Raw genomic sequence first — 23,066 nt, 5'->3', positions numbered from 1 at the left:
TAATCAGTTACTACCCTCCAGATTAATCACTGCATCATGTGCTATATTGACACTGTATGAATCTTTTCTTCATAAGGTTTATTCTTTTTCCAGCTTCGATGCCAGAATTAAGAGTACTTGTGATGTACACATGAATGACTAATTTCACTGCAACCTGGGATTCTTGCTCTTTCTGTGCCAGTGAAAGCCGTCTGCATTCTTTTTGTATTAGGAAACTATGCAACGTGGCAGGACCAGTGAAAATGCATCTGGATACTCTGGTAACTTAAGAATGGAAATACTAAAATGTCATATAAGTTCTAAATTGTGCCATGAATTAAACTAAAACCCCTTCGTTATTTTGCAGAATGATCTGTATTCTTTCTGTCTCAACACTGAAAAATGCACACCTTCATTATGGACATTTTAAACCCATTTTTTAAAGTGTACCTGAATGGAAAATAAACTGTAACTCCATACCATGTGCTGATTATTATAGACACAAAGGCTCTTCTATTTCACTAAGGCTGATAAACACAGGAGAATGATGGTCAACCGGTGTGCGTCACCAAATCTGGATTCGATGTAAAACCAAGTCAGCTCTTAGATGGCAAAAGCTTGCAAACCTCATTTGAATCATATCAGATCATAGTGAGTATAGAGAATTGCTAAAGGGGAGTTCTTCCAGTCCAAAAAAAGCACACAAACTCTTGAAACTAAAATGCAAATAGTTGTCCAGTTGAAGTGTTGTATTTTTTTTTCTTTGTAGATACCGCTTGGAAGTCAAAAGTGTATATAAAGAGTACAGTACTTTTTTTTCTTGACTGCATGTAGTGTAAGGGCCAACAGAGTGAAAAGATTGGCCAAAAAAATGATCAATCAAGACTGTATGGTACATCCCGATTAAGCCACTGTGCTAAAGAACATATAAAACACCTTACCTATCAAAATATTTGTAGTCCTGTTCAGTCTGTCTAGTTAAAAGGATAAGCCAGCAACTAAACCTAATTTCCCACAGGCTGTGCAGCAAACACATCAACATGATTTCTCCTCCAGTCCTTTTACAAAGTACTCAATTAAATCAAGGCTAAACATAGATTACCTAAGATTACATAAGGGGCTAACAATGAACCTAAAAGCCCTCCTTTTAATAAAATGATGCTAAAGATAAGTTTGTCTTCTTAAAATAGAAGATATTTGTAGTTATTTAGCTTTACATGAACAAGATGGTGCTGCCAGAAAAACATCAATTCAGGGGTGAATATGTACTGTAAATCATTCTTTTATGTCCCTAAACAGCCAGACAGTCATATATCCAGAGCCACTGATGTATAACATCTCTATAGTTTATTTATTTCACAATGCATTAGGTTTTAGGCTAGGGTAGCTTTCCTCCGTGCAAGTCATGGATTGATATTGCCTCTGAGTGGGATTTGGGAAGGAGGAGTTTTAAAAGCCTAAATGGAAGCCAAAACCTCACTACTGAACCACTTAACATTCCAGGATGTAGATTCTATGTCCTAATTAGTGCTGCTGTATGTTTCAGGAAGTAGAATCTATCCTACCAGCCGCTGCGTGTGCCAGCCTTGTAAATGATTGTTGCTAGCTAACAGCAACAATCAAAAAAAAAAGTTTGAAAAGTTAAAAAATAAAATAAAAAATGAAATGACATAGTCCGAATGAAATAAAACGTTTTTTTTTTTTAATTCCTAGTTAAATTTTTAACCTCAGCCGAGCCTACTAACCCATTACTAACCCTGTGATGCCTATACCTGTTTCTAAACTATTAATGACTGCCGCCTGTAGCGATTGGATGTGATCACTAGGGCAAAAGCTTGGGGCCCCAATTCTCTACAGATGTATTGCTCTGCTGTTGCCTAGCGATGCATCCAAACAGTGCTATGGCCCCCAAACTGTCGCCCTAACAAGGGCATCCAATCGCCAAAAAACGCGCAGGCTGGGGATAGCGATCCGCTACATGCTCAACTAGTAATAAAATATGGCTTATGGGGTATCATTTTAACCAGGAAAGGCCCCCCAAAAATCATTTTTTATGTGTTTTATAACTATGAGATGTGTCATGTGAAAATTAGGAAGGGTGAAAAATGAAAAATGTGTATTTTCTGCATTTATGCCTCATTTTTACCCATAAAATGACGATAAAGTAAAATAGTTTTAGGAGAAAATTATTACTCAAAGAAAGCCTAGATTGTACTGAAAAAAACAAGATATATATCACTAAGATGGCATGAGTAATTAAAACGTTATTGCTGTATCAAACGACACAGCTAAAGTATCAAAAGTGAAAGGAATTGTAAAATGTAAAAAAAACACGAACACAAATGCCAACTTGTTAAGTAATGGAAGCCGGGCTGGTGCTTCATTAGGGGCAATCTGGGCAATTTCCCCAGGTTCCTGAGCTAGCTGTCAGGCCCTCTCAGGTCTCCCCCTAACTTTATTGTTCCTGTGGCCCATGAAGAGTTTTCAGCATTTGTCCTGGCCGGTGTGCTCCTACATTAGCCTGTGTGCTCCCATCTTTATCCTTGCTAGGGCGCCTCTTACGTGACCCGGTGCATGCTATTACATAATATGCCACATGGTCACTGAGAAGATACAGGCAGCGCTGGCGTAACAATAGGTGAAGCAGCCCCTGCCCCCGCAGAGGGGCCCGCTCATGGCCGTTTGGGGGGGGCAGGAGGGGTCGCAGCATGAGGGGAGAGCTTTGCACATCAGCGGGGAGGGGGATAGTCTCACCTCGGGCTCTCTCCTCTGCGCTCCCCTCCTGCATCTACCTACATGGCAGCAGCGGTGGTGGCAGCAGCTATAATTACCTCCATTCACCACGGAGGTCTCCGATTAGCAAGGGATTCACATTACTAACGGTTAAACAGGAAGTAATGTGAAGCCCTTGCAGATCGGAGACCTCCAGTGGTGAATGGAGGTAATTGTAGCTGCCGCCGCTGCTTCCACATAGATGCAGGAAAGGAGCGCAGAGGGGAGAGCCCGAGGTGAGGGAGGGGGGACCATCCCCCCCTCCCCACTGATGTGCAAAGTTCTCCCCTCATGCTGCGACCCCTCCTGCCCCCCCCCCAAAATGGCCATGAACAGGCCCCAGGGGGGAGGGGGGGGCCGCTGAAATTCTTGCAGGGGGGCCAAGGGACTTCTAGTTACGCCCCTGGCGGGCAGCAGTAATAAAGATGGACGCACATGAAGTAATAATGGAGGAATTCCCGCAGCTGGGACAGGCGTGATGCTATGCAGCAGAAAACTCTGAAGGGGCCCTGGCACCATAATAAACTTGGGGGGGGGGGGGAGAGACATGGTGGTCCACACAGTTCAAAGTAGGTTAAAATGGCACAGGAGCAGCGCTGCTAAAATGGCGTCACCATAGGCGGTAATAGTTAAAGTTCCAATAAGTGGCAATTAACAGCAATTATGATGCCTGATAAATAGCGGACACCCAGTTCGCCATAATTACAGTTCATTACAGCTAATGTGGAACACAGGAGGAACACACTGGGTGTAAGAAGGCCTAAGGAAAAGGGGACCATTATCTCCCTGAAACACATTGCAGTGAACAGTTTAATTGTATACATGGCTTGCACCGTGCTTTCCTTGTACTCACTACACCAGCCCAAATGGTTGCACTCTAACTTTGCCACACGGTACCTGCAACGTGCAGGCAGTTTTACTCCCTGTGTAACAGCACCTTCAAAACTCCATCTCCATCACTGCCTGCCCACCCACGGAATTTCCACAGCATGCAAGAAATGCATGTGGCAAAGACAGGCAGGGTTATGACCTCAGCAGCATGAACAGCGGGAGCCTAGAAGAGGATGTCTGCCTGTTCCAAGCAAGTGGGACACAAACATACGGGTATCACCAGAAACTGCTGAAGGTGAGATTATTCCCTGGCTGGCTGGCCTGTTATCACACAGAAAAAAACGATTTGCTAAATCACTCAGACCACAAATCTTTTTTCAACCAGGGAGTCAACCAGCCAACACCCGGATCCCAGCAACAGGTGTCAAAATCCAATGTGAAATGAACAAAACGACTGGGTCATCATGACCTGGATTTATGCAATTATAGCTTGATTTATTAGTAGCACAGCCACTAGATAGCACAATGTATTGGCACGCAGGCCTTTATCAAATGCTAACCTAACCAACTGAGGTCCTAAGGGTGCGCATTTTTTCCTTTGTCCATAGATCTCAATGGCGCATTGGCTGTGAGATTATGGCGGCCCCAAGGTTAATTTTGCCCAGGGGGCCCCGTTGTAACTAGAACTGGCCCTACATGTAAGAATAGAAGTATCACAATCCATGTAGCAAGGAAAGAATATTTTATAGGCTGTCACTGAACTGGGAGGAGGGCTTCATCAGGTAGAGCAGAGCACTCCTCGGCTACTTACACCACGTAACCAAAGACTGCTGTGAGATAGATAGAAGTGCTTAAAGGAATACTATGGATACCCAAGTGTTCTAAAATGACAATGTACAAATAATGTCTAAGTAGCTGTGTAAACATTTTCCTACTTTTCATGTTAAATATCAGAGGCAAAAGCTGTAATTTATTGAGGGTAGGATTTAGCTATATTGGGACAAATCAATTGCAGAAGGGGTGTCTGATTCAATGCACAGCCAGAGTTGCATATCAGACTACAGAAAGCAAATATCAAACATATCAAACTCTGAAAGCAAAAACAGTATGAGAAGCTGTGATAATTAGTTACATTTCCTCTGCTCTCTTCAGACACTTCAGTCAGAAACACAGGACACAGGAGCTGCAGCTGTTGGGAGCTCTCTTCTCTGTCACACACAGAGCTACACATAGAGTTAACTGATCAAGTGTGAGGGGAATTTCCCCTCTCCTCATGGCTCAGTCAGCCGTCAGTTTTGGCGTCAGTAAAGTTTGAAAGTATTTTGCTAACAGTAAACAATGAAGTTGCTACTAAAATGTATACACCAGTACTTAGCAGCACTTCCCAAACAATTCCTGTGTCAATTGAAAAAAATATGTGAATCGACAGTATTCCTTTAAGTTGCAGGAATAAGCAGCTGGGAATACATTCTGAAAGCACTTCTTGTTTGTAAAATACAAAGGAGGAACTGTTTAAATAAAATTATATATATATATATATATATATATATATATATATATATATATATATATATATATACACACCCTTTTTGGTTTATAAAAGAAGAAATCCTCAGCCTGAATTAGGACTTTAAAGCGGACCTGAACTCAAAAAGTCCTCTCTGCTCTAAAAGATCCACAACAGAATGATGAATTTAAAACAAAACAAAATTCCTGTCTCTGTTACGGCTGATACAAATCCTAAAATAAATCAGCAATATGTCTGCTTCCATGAATCACGAAGTAGAAACTGCAAACATCCTGTGTGATCAAATGGGCTTATCTGCCATCTCTGCCATGGCAGTCAGGTGACACAGGGGCGAGATCAAATTACAACTCGTGATTAGACACAAATGAGGGGGAATTAGACAGGCTAAACTCTCCAAATACACACAGGGTGCATTTCTCTAGGTTTCCTGATGTCCTGTGCAAGAGTTCAAGTCCACTTTAAATGGGTAAGCACAAGACGTGTAGTATTCAAACATCTGCTCTGTTGTGCATCTGAAAATTCCAACCATGTTTTCAGGACTCTGTAACTTCTGGGATACACTGGAAAACACCGTAAAACCGTTTTGCACTCATCAATTTTAAAAATTAGACATGTCTGAACTTCCTGCAACCTGGTTCTGCCATTACATTTTATTGCATAAAGCAGGTGACAGTGATGATGATACATTGCCGTCCTCCATAAATAAATATCTAATTTCTCCTGAGAATATCAACACACAAAATGATTCGCTGGAAGGATTCACTATAGTCAGAAAGGACAAGGTAAGTGTGGGAAACTGTAAATGATGACATGCCTTGTATATTCAGTAATCTTCTCAAATCCCCCATACTGAATGATTACATAATGTGTTTCCTTTTTGCTTTGTTGATGTCAGTGCACTATTTATAACCCCCCTGACAACAAGTGTTGTGCATCTGATATACTGTACATAGACAGAAGCTTTACAGTGGTCTTCTAAGCTACTCATAACGCTGTCATTTTTCAATACATTATCCAGACAGATGGCAATAGAGCAAGTGATGCAGACTTACAGTATCATACATCATTTACAAAATTACAGGAACCTCAGAAACAGAATTTGCAACTCAAAAGCCATACAAAGCTAAAAGATTAACAGTACAACCAGGCGTTGTTTAACCCTTTCAGGACCTGACTGTTCTGACCCCTTAAGGACCAGAGCCATTTGTAAACAGTGATTATTGTAATTGGCTCACAGTAATCACGAGGTCAGGAGCCCCGTGGCCCTCCTCGACTGCTCGTGAGTAGAGATGGCCCAAACGGTTCGCCAGCGAACGGTTCCTGGTAAGCTTCCGGGGGTTCGCGAACACGAAGAACCGCAAACTTTTCCGGAAGTTTGGTTCGCCCTCATAATGCACCGTTAGGGTCAACTTTGACCCTCTACTTCACAATCAGCAGGCACATTTTAGCCAATCAGGCAACACCCCCTCCTGGAGCCACTCCCCTCCCCCTTATAAAAGGCAGGCATCGCCAGCCATTTTACTCACTTGTGTGCCTGCAGTAAATAGCAAGAAGTTTTAAATCAGGATGATACCATGTTTGGCTAACACGGTACAATACCCTACTGCTACTACTATGCAGTAAATAGAGAAGGGACAGCTGCTGCTGCTGCAGACTCTCATAGGGAAAGGTTAGTTAGGCTTATTGCTAAAATAGCACCCCACAATAGCTCTTTTGAGAGCTAATCTTGTTCCTGTGATCTATTTTATTTTCTGTCTGTCCCACTGACACTTGTGTTGCATAGACAGCCTTGATAATTCATACTGTGTGTGTGCCACTGCCAGGCATAGCACATTCAGTGACTACCTGTGTGTGAGACAGGTGCACATTGTAATACCCATCAATGCATATACCTACCTACCTGTTGTTCACAGTGCACCCACTAACCTACGTGAGCTGAGCGCACGCAGTGCCACTGTGCCTGTCCGCTATCTGTCTGTGTGTGACAGGTGCACATTGTAATACCCATCACTGCATATACCTACCTGTTGTGTTCAGTGCACCCACCTCATCACTGCATATACCTACCTGTTGTGTTCAGTGCACCCACATACCTACGAGAGTGCACGCAGTGTGATATACCACTCCGTGCATACCTGTTAACTGCACCTGTGTGACTGCACATTGCATTATTCAAATCAGTGCACACCTTTCCCTTCATCCCCCCCCAATATGGACACAACGGACAAAACAGATAGAGGCAGAGGTAGAGGCAGACCCAGAGGAAGGTCTGTGCGAGGTTGTGTTGATGTGATTTTGTGCGGCCCTGGCCCAAAGTCCAGTGCTCAGAAGAAGGCACGTCCCATCAACCCTCAAGATTGTCAGGACGCGGTTGACTATTTAACACAGAACACCTCATCTTCCGCAGCCACCAGTGCTACTACAAGCACCACAACCACTGCATTTGACACTTCGCAGGAGTTATTTGGTGGGGAATTAACTGATTCACAGCCATTATTGTTGCAACCAGATGAAGGCGCTAAGCAAGTTAAACCACCTCATATGTCGGAGTTAGGCAGCGACACTATGGACGTAACGTGTGAGGAGGAGGATGATGAAGTACCTGCAGTTGGTGCATTTTAGTAGGTGTCTGGGGCAAGCAAAGCTGGGCAGGATGATTATGATGATTATGATGATATGGATCCCACATGGGTTCCTAAGAGACAAGATGACCAAGGGGACAGTTCAGAGGGGGAGTTGTAACGATCGGTGTCAGCACACAGAGAGAATCTGATTATTGGTGATCTGCAGTATCACCAAAAATGCAGATATACACCTGATTATGGATGATCTGCAGAATCACCAATAATACAGACATATCACTAACCTCTGGACACCTATATAGTGTGAGTGTTTGGTGCAACAGTAATAACTTTGAGTGAGGACCACCCGAGGAGCAGGTGGTCCTTGGCAGTATGAGAAATATCTCCCTTTGGAAGTGCAGGGATCTTGCAGCAGCCTGAGACACCCAAGGGGGTGGGGCCCCAGGCTGAATAGCAAGAAGACCCTGTGGCTAGTGACCCCTGGAAGATGGGCGTCACAAGCAGGTCTGGAGACTAATCTCTCAAGGAGAGGGATAGTCAAGCATGTAACAGATATCCAACAATGCCTAGTCTTGGGTGCGAGGTCCGTAGTCTCAGCACCCTGGAACTAGTCTGAAGTAACACAAATGACAATACAGTGGTCCCTAGTCTTGGGTGTGAGGTCCGTGGTCTCAGCACCCTGGAACTAGCCTGGAGTATAACACAAGTGACAATACAGTGGTCCCTAGTCTTGGGTGCGAGGTCCGTGGTCTCAGCACCCTGGAACTAGTCTGGAGTATAACACAAATGACAATACACAGTTCCCTAGTCTTGGGTGCGAGGTCCATAGTCTCAGCACCCTGGAACTAGTCTGGAGCATAACACAAAGATAACACAGTTCCCTAGTCTTGGGTGTGAGGTCCTTGGTCTCTACACCCTGGAACTAGTCTGAATAATAATACAATGATAAACAAAAGTAATCTGGCTCAGTGTGAATTCCCAGGTCCTCCTGGTTCAAACACACTGTAGGATCTGACTATGGTCTGAATGCTTTCCCGTAAGTGTTTGCAATGGCAGACAACCAGCAACTGGCAAGCAAGCAGTATATATAGTTGCTGGACTCTTCCACCCCGTCCGAGCCACTCAGCCAATCAGGAGTCTAGCAGGAATCAGCTGATCGTCCTGATCAGCTGATACATCTCCTGCTGGTATAAAGGTCCTGACTTCTGGCACGCGCGCGCGTAGCTCTCCATCCAAGTGCACTAGAGATCCCAGCCGACCCAGACATGCGATCAGTCATGTTACCAGATGCACGCTTCCACGTGCAAACCGCCGCGCTGGACGCGGAATCCGCCGCCCCGCTGTCAGCGCACGCGGCGGCTTTTTCGCGATCTCTCACAGGAGTCAGAGAGGAGTAGGAGAAAGAAGCAGGGGGAGCTCGTCGTAAGAAACAGCTGGTGGCAGTGTCCGGCGCCATGTATCGCCACCTATGGACAGCCAGCCAACATGCCCTTCAACATCAGCTGCTGATGCCACCATCGTGCCATCACCAAAGGGGGGCTCAGCGGTTTGGAAATTATTTAATGTGTCTCAGATCGGAGCAATGCCATCTGTTCTCTCTGCCTCCAAAAATTGAGCCGTAGAAAGGCCAACACTCACGTAGGGACAATGCCTTACGAAGGGACATGGAGAAAAGGCACAAACTGCAATGGGAAGAGCACCTGAGCAAAAGCAGCACACAAAAGAAAAGCCACCCTCATTCTCTTCCTCCTTCAGGTGCAGCATCTTCAGCCGCTTTCTCCCTTGCACCTTCACAGCCACCCTCCTCCACTCCGCCTCTTCCCTTGAGCGGTTCCTGCTCCTCTGCCCACAGCAGCCAGGTGTCCATGAAGGAAATATTTGGGCTGAAGAAGCCATTTTCTGCCAGTCACCCCCTTGCCTGGCGTCTGACAGCTGGCATGGCGGAACTGTTAGCTCGCCAGCTGTTACCATACCAGCTGGTGGACTCTGAGGCCTTCCATAAATTTGTGGCCATTGGGACACCACAGTGGAAGATTCCAGGCCACAATTATTTCTCTAAAAAGGCGATACCCAAACTGTACCGTGACGTTGAGAGGCAAGTGGTGTAATCTCTGGCACACAGCGTTGGGTCAAGGGTCCACCTGACCACGGATGCCTGGTCTGCCAAGCACGGTCAGGGAAGGTACATAACTTACACAGCCCATTGGGTCAACCTGGTGACTGATGGCAAGCAGGGAGTATGTGGCTGTGCAGCGCACCAACTTGTGACACCTCCACGGCTTGCAGGCAGGCCTCCTGCCACCTCCTCTCCTCCTGCTACATCCTCTTCACTGTTGTCATCCTCCTCCTCCTCGGTTGGGTGGCAGCTCAACTCTACTGGTGCTGCGATCTCCTCTCCAGCTACACAGCCCCAGCTCCCCAGGGCCTATGCTGCATGCCAGGTACAACGGTGTCACGCCATCTTAGACATAGCTTGCCTCAAAGCGGAGAGTCACACTGGAACAGCTCTCCTGGCTGCTGTTAACAAACAGGTGGATCAGTGGCTGACCCCGCACCAGATGGAGATCGGCAACGTGGTGTGTGACAACGGCAGCAATATCCTTTCCGCATTGAATTTGGGAAAGCTGACACATGTACCCTGCATGGCACATGTGCTCAATCTAATCATTCAAATATTTGTGTCAAAGTACCCAGGCTTAGAGGATGTCCTGAAGCAGGCCAGGAAGTTGTGTGGGCATTTCAGGTGGTCTTGCACATCTATGACATGCTGGAATTCAACCCTAGTCATGTTTTCTCACCTGCTAGAACAGGAGAAAACCGTCACCCAGTACCTCTACAATTTCAGTAGAAGGACACAATCTGGGGAGATGGGGATGTTCTGGCCTCCGAACTGGACACTGATGCGAAATGCATGCAGGCTCATGTGGCCGTTTGAGGAGGTGACCAACCTGGTGAGCCGCAGTAAAGGCACCATCAGCGACTTGATCCTGTACGCTTACTTCCTGGAGCGTGCCGTGCGTAGAGTGGTGGATCAAGCTGTGGAGGAGCGTGAACAGGAACAGTTACGGCAGGAACAGTTGTGGGAGCAATTTTCATCAGAATCAGATGTTTCCTCAACACCTGCGTCAGCATAGAGGGGGGAGGAGGAGGAAGAGTCATGTGGGGAAGAGGAGTCAGACTCTGATGATGAGGAATGTGTTTCTTTGGAGGAGGAGACGGCGGCAGAAGAACAACTGCAGCAGGTGTCGCAGGGGGCTTGTGCTGCTCAACGTTCCCGTGGTATTGTTCGTGGCTGGGGGGAGGGGAAGGACTTATCTGACGTCACTGAGGAAGAGCAAGAGGAGATGGATAGTATGTTTGGATACAACTTTGTGCAGATGGTGTCTTTCATGCTGTCCAGCCTGTTGAGGGACCCCTGTATAAAAAAACTCAAGGGGAATGAGCTGTACTGGGTGGCCACGCTACTAGACCCTCGGTATAGGCACAAAGTGGCGGACATGTTACCAACTCATCACAAGGCAGAAAGGATGCAGCACATGCAGAGCAAGGTGGCAAGTATGCTTTACAATGCATTTAAGGGTGATGTCACAGCACAACGCAATGAAGGTACCACTGCCAGTAATCCTTCTCTCATGTCCACGCAGGCAAGGACAGGACGCTCCAGCGATCTCATGGTGATGTCAGACATGTGGACATTCTTTAGTCAAACGCCTTGCCTTAGCCCTTCCGGATCCTCCCTCCACCAATGCCTGGATCGGCAGGTAGCCGACTACCTAGCCTTAAAGTGAACCTTAAGTCGAAAAAAAAATGAGTTTTACTCACCTGGGGCTTCCCTCAGCCCCTTGCAGCTGATTGGTGCCCTCGCCATGTCTCTCAGATTATCCTGTACCCGCCGGCGGCTACTTCCGGTTTCGCCGTCAGGACCCGACAGGCTGGGAACACGAGTGATTCTTCGCGTTCCCAGCCACAATATCGCCCCCTATACTGCTATTGCGGCAAGGAAGAAAACTTTTTTTTTTCGACTTAAGTGCCTCTTTAAGTGTGGATGTAGACACTGTGAGCAGTGATGAACCCTTGGACTACTGGGGGCGCAGGCTTGACCTGTGGCCAGAGCTTCCCAATTTGCCATCCAACGTCTGTCTTGCCCTGCCTCAAGCGTCCTGTCAGATAGGACCTTCAGCGCAGCTGGAGGCATTGTCACTGAGAAGAGAAGTCACCTATTTCACAAAAGTGTTCAGTACCTCACCTTTATCAAAATGAATGAGGCATGGATCCCGGAGGGCTACTGCCCACCCGAAGACTAAGTCAGTCCCCACACACAGCATCTCTGCCTACACGCCGTGTGACTGGCTGCCTGCCCCAAGACTAAGTCACTCCCCACACAGCACCTCTGCCCACAGGCCACTTGACTGCCTTCTCCGCCACCACCAACAGGGTCCAGGATTCCAGGCGGATTCCTGAATTTTTATGGGCGCTGTTAGCAGCGGCCGCTTTAATAATTTTTCTGGTGCGTGTACATGCCTGCCTATTCTTTTCTGGCTGCAGTGCAGCTGCAACAACAAAACAAAAGGCATGTACATGTGCCCATTCCCCTTCGTGATCATTACCTTGCCATGGTGAAGGGGCTTGCGTATCACAATGAAGCAATGACTGATGGCTATATGAGTGTCTCGGAGGGGGGGGGGCATGGGGGGCACACCCAAAATAATAAGGTTGTTGCTTCATTGTGGACAGACCAAATTTGATCAGCTGGACAGTCACTGTTGTTCTATCATTGAGCTACCTCAGCCCGGCGACCACATGGACTTAAAAACCGGCCTGGCCTGCACTCTGGCCATGGTGCGCACCAGTCCAGCACGGCCGTCACTACGCAAACAGCTGTTTGCGGTGCGTTACACAGTGAGTTTGGTGTGTCAGTGTGAAGCAGTACTCTAATTACACTCCCTGATTGATGTATACACATGCAAGATGTTGTAAAGCACTTTAGGCCTCCAATTTAGCATTCAATGTGATTTCTGCCCTTAAAACCCTGCTTTGCGTCCAATCCAGGTTTTTCCCCGGGACTTTTGGCATGTATCCAACTCCGCCATGCCCCCCTCCAGGTGTTAGACCCCTTGAAACATCTTTAACATCACTTTTGTGGCCAGCATACATTTTTCTAGTTTTCAAAGTTCGCCTCCCCATTGAAGTCTATTGCGGTTTGCGAACGTTCGCGCGAACCAAACTTTCGTGAACTGAAAATCGGAGGTTCGGGCCATCTCTACTTGTGAGTCCCCGGGGCCCCTGCACAATGTGTAGCAGCTTTGTAATAACTCACCTGTCCTGGCTGCTGCTCTATCTGTGGTCTGTCTTCACCCCTGTTGCCGGCTTCTTCTCCATGCATGCTGTGTGTAAATAACTGTGCCACATGGAGAAGAGGCAGGCAGCGGGGATAAAGCAGGAGCACAAAAATAAGGCGGGCATTATTAAAGAGTGTGTGTATATACCATGTATACTCGAGTATAAACAAAGTTTTCGGGACCAAAAAAAAAACGGACCCAAAAGTAGTGGTCTCGTCTTATACTCTAGTCACCAAGTAACCTTCCTGGCTGGAATAGTAACATTGGCCACCTATGATATTGTCTTCCCACCAGCACATGAAAGAGCTGTGTGCCTCACAATCCCAACCACAGCTGTATGTTAAATAAGGTCCGCTTGTTACAATGTGCCCCCCACAAACATGGAGGAGCTGTGTCCCCACCCCGCTTGTGAAAACGCCCCCCCCCCCCCCACACACACACACACAATGAGGAGCCATTTCCCCCTCCTCCCAAAAGTGGACAGTGGCCACTTGTGACAGTGTTCCCCCTGGGCATATGCAGAGTGGTCCACAGTGAAGCATGTACTCACAGGTTCCGCCACCAGGATTCATCTGCTTCTCTGTCACAGTCCCATTTCTATAACACCCTCTAGTGGCGCCTCTTATTGTGCCCAACTGGAGGGGGTGTAATAGATATCTGAACTGCATGCTTGTTCAGGGTCTATGGCTTAAAGTATTAGAGGCAGAGGATCAGCAGGACAGCCAGGCAATATGCATCGGCAGTCTCCACATCCCTTGCACTTTGAGTTCCCTTTAAATGGCATTTAATTAGTAAGGTGTGAAAATATCACCTATGAGAAAACTTTAATTTAGGAGAAACAGTGAGTTGAGTAAGGGCTTGGGAATTACGATCTAGTTGGAATTTTTGCATCAATTTTTAGCTCTTGCAAAGTTTGCTGAATTCTACCATTGATCATAAAAAAAGAATGAAAAGAGTTGGCTCTTGGGTGCACGAGAATATGAAAACTTTCTTAATCGCATATAGACTATCAAAATACATTAATCACAATAAGGACAATGGTAGCCCCTCCCCCCCCCCGCCATGAAAAAAACACCAAAGGCACGGAGGCACCAAGGGGCTGCAGTCCCCAAAAACCTCCACCAGTCCTCTGCAAAAACCAATGCAGTTGTCCAGCATGAATGGGAGTCTATAGACAGATATAGATTATTCTTCCATTGATCTCCACTATTCAAAGAGCCTCATAAACAAGTCACATGCAAAATACAGATGTCCTTCTACAAAACGTCTTCATGTGGCCTCTGACTGCTGTATGAATCAATCTTCATAATAACAAGGTCTACCACTGATAATTTTACTAGTGGCTTCATTTGAATTTGAATATACATTAGAGCATCTGTGCAGCGGAGAATAGTTTTAGGATCTAAGACTGAGGAGTTCCACAGATTGTAAGAACAGCTTTTGAAAGGAATGCAGATTTTAAAAAGAAAAACTCTGCTGTCAGCATAAAAAAGAAATATTAGCTTCCACCTGTGGTGAGCAAATGAATCTGCTGAAAATCTGCTCATCCTTAAAGCAGCAGGGTCAGCCATACTATGCCAGGGAAAAAAAAAACAAATTTATAAATAGATAACTACTTGCTCTACTTACGTAACAGATGTATTGTACTGTCCATGTTTTGATTTCAAGTTTATATAGTAAATAAAAAAATGATGTTCCTAGCATTTGCTATGTTGGTTCCCTCTGGCTGAAGCCAATACTGATGTCATTTCCTCCCTTACTGTTTTTTATTCTCCTAGAATCTCTGTCATAGCTGCTTGCTTAGTGAACACATGAGAGCACAGCATTGAGATTGTATTTCAGCTCACACTGAACTGCCCCCAGCTAATCAGTGAGGAGCAGGAAAGTGGGAGCGGAGATGACAAGCTTCCCTCGCTCACTGTCTTCGTCAATGGTTAGAATAGAGTCAGTCTGACTGAAGATATATTACTGCAGAAACACTTCTGAAAACATTGGAGAGCTTGCACTGCAGGGTGAGGTTCCAGGCTGCACAATGAACCTCACACACATTTTATCTGATATCTACCCCTGAACCTAAAGTGCTTTAACCACTTGCCGACCGCCCACTACCTATGGGCAGCGGCAAGGTGGCTCCCTCAGGACCGCGTAACGCCGATCGGCGGCGGCACCTGGGGGAATAATTAGCCGGGGATTGCGCGCATCCGCCGGCATTAGGCTCCGCCCACCCGCAACGGTTGTAAATACCCGATCTCGCTGCTACTAATAATAAACTTTGTTAAGCTAACAAAGTGTATTATACTGTCTGCTTCCTCCCCTGGAGGTCCCGGTGACCGAGTGACCTCCAGGGGAGGAGGCAGCCCTTGTAGTAATAACACAAGCACCCTGATCCTGCCCCCCCTGCCCCCTGATCACCCACAGCACCCCTCAAACCCCCCTGATCACCCACTCAGACCACTGTTTGCACTCAATCACCCCCCTAATCACCCATCAATCACTCCCTGTCACTAACTGTCAACGCTATATTTTAGATTAGGCTCTAATCAGCCCCCTGGGGGCTTCTGATCACCCTCCACACCCTCAAGATCCTCCCCAGACCCCCCCCCCCCCCCGTGTACTGTATTCATCTATTCTCCCCTGGAATCACCCACTGATCACCTGTCAATCACCTGTCAATCACCCATCAATCACCCCCTGTCACCACTTGTCACTGCCACCCATCAGATCAGACCCTAACCTGCCCCTTGTGGGCACCTGATCACCCGCCCACACCCTCAGATCACCCGCAGAACCGCCCTCAGATCACCTCCCAAGTGCATTGTTTACATATATTCTCCCCTGTAATCACCTACTGATCACCTATCAATCACCCCGTCACTGCTACCCATCAGATCAGACCCTAATCTGCCCCTTGCGGGCACGCAAACACCCGCCCACACCCGGTCAAACACTGCATTTTTAGTGTATCCTAGTGACCCTAATATAGATTTGACTGTGATCCTTGCCGCAATAGCAGTATAGGGGGCGATATTGTGGCTGGGAACGCGAAGAATCAGTCAGTAAGTAGAGGAAGAGGTGCACAAGACCATCAGCTTAGGTCACTCCGGAGTGCTCAAAGCCTAATATAGTTCCAGCAAGTCAGGCAGTGTAAAGGCAAAAGCGGCTGGGCACATCCAGTAAAAACAGACCTTTATTGTATATCCATTAAAAAGCAATGCATGTGACCAGAGCAATAGTCAGCCAGGAGAGAGGTTTAAACAAGCATAGTAAAGATTGTCTACAGCTGTTTCGCACTCTACAGGGAGCGCTTCCTTAGGACAATGAGCCCCCCTTGTGTCACCCCTTATATACTTACAGTATGGTAGCTTGAAAGGAGGAGGACGACGGACGCCACACGGAGCGCACCTGCAAGCACCGCATACAAAATTTCCGGGACGCCATCTGCGTACCAAATACCGGAAGAAGCGGGCAAGAATCACTCGCGTTCCCAACCTGACAGGTCCTGATGGCGAAACCGGAAGTAGCCGCCGACGGGGACTGAAGGATTGGAGAGACACTGCGAGGCCACCGATCAGCTACAGGGGGCTGAGGGAAGCCCCAGGTGAGTAAAACTCTTTTTTTTTGTTGACTTAACCAGCTGGGCGGTATGGACGAGCTCAGCTCGTCCATCACCGCCGGAGGCTGCCGCTCAGGCCCTGCTGGGCCGATTTGCATCAAATAAAGAGCAGCACACGCAGCCGGCACTTTGCCAGCCGCGTGTGCTGCCCGATCGCCGCCGCTCTGCGGCGATCCGCCGCGAGCAGCGGCGAAAGAGGGTCCCCCCAGCCGCCTGAGCCCAGCGTAGCCGGAACAAAAAGTTCCGGCCAGCGCTAAGGGCTGGATCGGAGGCGGCAGACGTCAGGACGTCGGCTGACGTCCATGACGTCACTCCGCTCGTCGCTATGGCGACGATCTAAGCAAAACAAGGAAGGCCGCTCATTGCGGCCTTCCTTGTTTATTCTGGGCGCCGGAGGCGATCGGAAGAACGCCTCCGGAGCGCCCTCTAGTGGGCTTTCATGCAGCCAACTTTCAGTTGGCTGCATGAAATAGTTTTTTTTTTATTCAAAAAAAACCCTCCCGCAGCCACCCTGGCGATTTAATCAGAACGCCAGGGTGGTTAAGGTTCACTTTAAGTGGTTAATGGGGCACTATGGCGAAAAATTGTAAAATTTAAAATATGTGCAAACATAAACAAATAAGAAGTAATTTTTTTCCAGAGTAAAATGAGCCATAAATTACTTTTCTCCTATGTTGCTGTCACTTACAGTAGGTAGTAGAAATCTGACAGAAGCGACAGGTTTTGGACTAGTCCATCTCTTCTTAGTGGATTCTAAGCGAAGCTTTTATTTTTTTATAAAGATATTTCCTAAAAAGGATTTAAACAATGATGCTGGCAAGCTTCCCTGCTCGCTACAGTTTATTGGCAGCTGGACAGAGCAACTGCCATTCACTAAGTGCTTTTGAAAATAAATAAATCCCTGAGAATCCCCTATGAAGAGATGGACTAGTCCAAAACCTGTCATTTCTACTACCTACTGTAAGTGACAGCAATAAAGGAGAAAAGTAAAGTAATTTATGGCTAATTTTACTATGGAAAAAAATGTACTTCTTATTTGTGTATGTTTGCACATATTTTAAATTTTAAAATTTTTCGGCATAGTGCCCTTTTAACTTAAACGTTGATCATTTTCTCTTTCTTTTGTTAAATTTGGGATAAAGTGGTTAAAGTGGAATATCTCTTAGATCTGTATTGCTGTCTTATACCCTGTAGGGATATTTCATCTTGTTATATGCTTTTAGTCGTCCTGTCACCAAGACTGAAGGTGGTAGAATAACAGTATAACATAGGGAGACATATAAACCTGTTAAAACAAAATCTTGTACATTTTCTAACACTCTCCCAAATACTTAAAAAACGTGTTATCCTTATCTATGTGCCCATTACTAGGGATGGTCAGAAATGCAAATTTGTAATCCCAGTGAAATGTCCACTATCCAAAAGTGACTTTTCATCTTTGCGTATTTCCCCGGAGATCTGATGCAATTTCCATGAGATGATAATCAATACCACCAACTTTCCCAATTAACTGCAAAGCCTCTAAAAATGTAATCATAACCTAATTTGCCATGTAAATTTGAGAGAATAGTTAAAACAAGTAAAAAAAAATTAAAAAGACCTTGTAGTTTTTGAAAAAACAAACTATTTTGAATACTTCAAAGAAAAAAACTTTTTTTAAAGTCAGTAAAAGGACACTCTGCAGCGGAATTCCGCTATCTACATCGCCAATTTCTGTGGTTAATTGCAAAGCCCCCTTAAATGCAATCTTCACCAAAGTCCCCAGGTATATTTAGGAGAATAGTGGGAACACAAGAAAAATGAATTCCAAAAAGAACTTGCAGTATTTGAGAAAATCGATTTTGAATACAGTACTCCAAAGAAAAAATGTTTTTTAAACTGGGTAAAATTACATTTTACTGCATACACTTTAATATATGTTAGTTCCAAGCACTGTGTACACATTTTATACGTTTTAAGAAAACAGACAGTGTGGGGTCCCCCCTCCCAAGCCTCTGTCACCCATGGGATAGCCAGATTGCAGAGCCAGACCACGTGTGGGTCCGCAGCGTGATCTATACCAACACTGGTATGGGGGATTCTGGAAGGGAGTGGCAGTCAAGGATCCCCCTCTCCCCTAGAGCCCTTGTCTAATTTATGGACAAGGGGCTCTTCCCCACCTAAGCATTATGCCACTGTGCTGCCTGTTATGATGCATTGACACAATAGTATACATGTGGATTGTCAGTAGCGCTGCAATTGGTGGCTCTTTTGTTGGCTGCAGTAGTCTGATGAATTTCAGGACTTTCTTTTCGGTTTTCCATTGCGTCTACTACTCCACACTTTATTATTTTAATTAATTGATGTCATCCTTTTTAGGGCATGCTTTGGGTTTCTATTGGAATTTGTTTTGAAGACTCTGGCTTTTTCTGAGACATTGTAGTTTCGCATTAGGTCTGCTTCTCTCCTTTTGCAGAGTAAACTGTTATTGGTTGCCTTTCATCATGTGATTATGGGCTCTGTACATTTAGCAATACGTTTTTTTTGTTTTTTTTTTGTAGGGTCCTGCTTTTAAAAGTGGGTGTAAAGATAAGGTATGGCTATTTTTTATTGTAACAGTACAAGTATTTAGTTCCTATTGCATGTCCAATAGTGCCCCCATTTTAGTTCTGCGAGTGGGTCTGGCGGGGAAATTTAAAAAGAAAATGTATTTTTTTATGAACTGGGCAAAAGAGGATTTATTATTGTGCACCGTCTATAAATGTATGGATCGCAGGGAACCCTAATTATTTGAGGGTCTGACATGAGGCAGTAAAGGTTAACAGTGATCCTCAGCCTCTTCAATCAAAGAAACGGAAGCAGGAGATTTGGGCGCATGAGACAAGTGGACAGAAAGGTCGCCCCATTCACTCCCATTATAAATATCGTTTAATGGGCGCCGAACAGGGAAAAAAAGGCGCCAGAGATTATTAACGTTTTACAAACAGCGCCCGGAGATTTTTAAGGTTTTATAACTGTGCTTGTGATGATTTAACTTTACAAAATGAGCCCGTGACGAATAACGTTTATAAAGATACTAAATCACTTTTTCTAAAACATTTCTAAAACATTATTATCCACCCCAAAAAATTATTTACATTTTTTTATTTACATTTTTTATTTATTAATGTTTGTAAAACATTAAATTATTCATAGGGGGACTTAGGTTTAGGCACCACCAGGGGGGTCTTAGGTTTAGGCACCAACAGGGGGGGTCTTAGGTTTAGGCACCACCAGGGGGGTCTTGGGTTTAGGCACCACCAGGGGGGGTCTTAGGTTTAGGCACCAACAGGGGGGTCTTAGGTTTAGGCACCACCAGAGGGGTCTTAGGTTTAGGCACCACCAGGGGGGTCTTAGGTTTAGGCACCAACAGGGGGGTCTTAGGTTTAGGCACCAACAGGGGGGGTCTTAGGTTTAGGCACCACCAGGGGGGTCTTAGGTTTAGGCACCACTAGGGGGTCTAGGGGTTAGGGATAGGTACAGGGAGGGTTTTTAACAAACGTAAATATAAGTTTCAGTTTAGAAACAGGGAAGATTAACATTTTAAGAATTGCCGATCTCATACACATTATTTAATGATTTATAAATTCTTAAAACACTATTTGTAAACGAAATTCTACACAATATTTATTTTAAACGATAATACTGCTTATCGTTTACACCACGCGCCCTTTTTTCCCGACGCCCTTTGATGTACGCCAAAGAAACACCACAGGGCCAATTTTTCATGTAATGTAATTTTCTCTATTTTGAGTTATTTTTAAATATGCAGTTTAGCTTCAGAAAAAAAATTATCCGGTGAAAAAAGGTGCTGAATTAAGTATAGAATAAAAACAATGCCCTCAGGAAATCTGCTGTTACACTGTTTCACCCTCCCTTTCAGAGTCACACATATTATTAGCTGGTGAAGAGCAATATGCTGTACAGGGCAGGAGTGCATGTGCCATATCCCTGGATGTTGCCTGCGATATCCCGCCACACATGCACGCCATGCCACCAAACATGCGTCCCATCCAATTAGTACTGCGGCCAACAAAGAAGGGCGTGGCAGGCAGGGGCATGTGTGGGATAGAAGGACATGCTTACAGTCGATGGCTTGGAAAATATCATTACAGTTTCTTTATTAGAAAATATTACTATCGTACCTTGTGTTTGGTTTCAAATTTTCAACGGGGAAATTGCTTCCTCCTGAAGTTTTTGTTGACCATTTGTTCCGTAAATAGTCATCATAAGAAGCACTGTAAACCAAATATCCTGTAAATAAAAACATAAACGTAGGAAATAAATTTACTTGGCTAGTTATATTGTTGCAGCATACAGTAATAATTACTGGACACACTGAAAAGGTGTTACAGTGCATTTCCAATACATTATTTAATAACCAACATAACCCACTCCAGTAAGTTTACAATAATCTGCCCCTGATGCTCACTTCCTTCCTGATTACATTTCAGCTTAGTCAGCCTCATCTAGTGTGGTTGAAGGTGATTTTAATCGGGAAGAAAGAGGGAAGTTCTGAATCAGACTGCTGGGTTCCAACTTCCCATGCTATAAGATTATATATATATATATATATATATATATATATATATATATATATATATATATATATATATATATTGTGTCTTGAGTAAATGTTTGCATTAGACAACTTTCTACTATAGTTTTCTATTCTTCATAAATTTGTACTATATTGAGCCCTTCTCTGGTTTGGTCTAAATGACAATTTTCACGAGACTAAATCAGACCCAATTACTTCCCCATGTGCCCCCAGAATCCTTCAAAGCATAATACCAAACACGTGTCCTACTCTTTTTATACCTGCTCGTTATCCTCTCTTCTTTACCTTCTGCCTAGGAAAAACCACCACAGCAGGGAATACCCTTTGTTTTGGAGAAGTTTGTCCACTTAGGTAATGCACATATAGCATATAAATTGGCCTTTTTTCTTTTTTTACTTTAACTTTAGTCCCCTTAAGGTATTTAAAGCACATACTTAAGAAACACATATCAAGGTTTTCCAATAAAGTAAGACTTTTAATACTTTCTCATTAGCAGGGTCGGACTCGGACACCAAGGGCCCACCAAGGAAGTTTCAGCCTGGGGCCCATCCCCCTCTCCTCCTCCTCCCTCCCCCCGCCCCCATTTTGGGCTCACATACACATGTACTCTAGAAATTTTGCATGACTTTATGGTAGGGAATAGATTGTGAGCAATTCTGAGGACAGTCTCCAATAGGGATATGTCTAAATGCGGCGCGCGCAGCGAAACTAAATGGGTGTCACCACGCACTGGAACATCGGCGTGGTCATGATGAGTCATGGGCAGACTTTAAAAAAAACAAAAAACCACCAATTAAGTAGCGGCGTTATTCTCAGAGATTAGGTCTGACCAGATACATTTTAGATAAAATATTCAAGTAGTTACATGCCTCATGATAATTCATCAAGTAGTCAAATGGCAGCAGATAACCCCACAAAATGCAATCAGGTTGACGGCAGATACCCCGACACAATGCAATCAGGTTGGTGGCAGATACCCCCACAAAATGCAATCAGGTTGACGGCAGATACCCCCACACAATGCAATCAGGTTGACGGCAGATACCCCCACAAAATGCAATCAGGTTGGCGGCAGATACCCCCAAAAAATGCAATCAGTTTGGCTGCAGATACCCCCACACAATGCAATCAGGTTGGTGGCAGATACCCCCACACAATGCAATCAGGTTGGCTGCAGATACCCCCACAAAATGCAATCAGGTTGGCTGCAGATTACCCCACCAAATGCAATCAGGTTGGCTGCAGATACCCCCACACAATGCAATCAGGTTGGTGGCAGATACCCCCACAAAATGCAATCAGGTTGGCTGCAGATACCCCCACAAAATGCAAACAGGTTGGCTGCAGATACCCCCACACAATGCAAACAGGTTGGCTGCAGATACCCCCACACAATGCAATCAGGTTGGCTGCAGATACCCCCACACAATGCAATCAGGTTGGCTGCAGATACCCCCACACAATGCAATCAGGTTGGCTGCAGATACCCCCCACACAATGCAATCAGGTTGGTGGCAGAGATACCCCCACACAATGCAATCAGGTTGGTGGCAGAGATACCCCCACACAATGCAATCAGGTTGGTGGCAGAGATACCCCCACACAATGCAAGTCCCCCCCCCAGCTTGGAAGGGGGGGCAGAGGGCACAGATCAGCGGGCACAGATCAGCGGGGAAGCCTCCCCCTCCCTCTCCCTCACCTAGGGGCCCCCCCTTCCACGCACCCCCCTCCTCCAGAAGTGCAGCCAGCAGCGAGCGGAGAATAGCTTACCGAGCTTCAGATGATGCTATCTCCGCTCCGCATGCCGCTCCTGACCTGCTGGTCTCTGTCTCCTGTAGTGACG

General features: G+C 45.6%; 2 protein-coding genes across 2 annotated transcripts in view; both read right to left on the bottom strand.

The window, feature by feature from the left end:
- FNDC1 (fibronectin type III domain containing 1) overlaps window positions 1-23,066 on the bottom strand; it is a 274,542-nt gene that overhangs the window by 28,179 nt on the left and 223,297 nt on the right. Inside the window, exon 15 of the mRNA XM_068232055.1 lies at window positions 20,808-20,916. Coding sequence (XP_068088156.1) covers window positions 20,808-20,916 — 109 coding nt within the window. The remainder of the gene's footprint in view (window positions 1-20,807; window positions 20,917-23,066) is intronic.
- TTLL2 (tubulin tyrosine ligase like 2) overlaps window positions 1-23,066 on the bottom strand; it is a 688,842-nt gene that overhangs the window by 544,953 nt on the left and 120,823 nt on the right. The window lies entirely within an intron of this gene.

Source organism: Hyperolius riggenbachi, chromosome 4 (genome assembly GCF_040937935.1).
Source record: "Hyperolius riggenbachi isolate aHypRig1 chromosome 4, aHypRig1.pri, whole genome shotgun sequence".
Lineage (NCBI taxonomy): Eukaryota > Metazoa > Chordata > Amphibia > Anura > Hyperoliidae > Hyperolius > Hyperolius riggenbachi.
The sequence above is the reverse complement of the archived record's forward strand: the minus strand, read 5'-3'. Positions and strand labels throughout refer to the sequence as shown.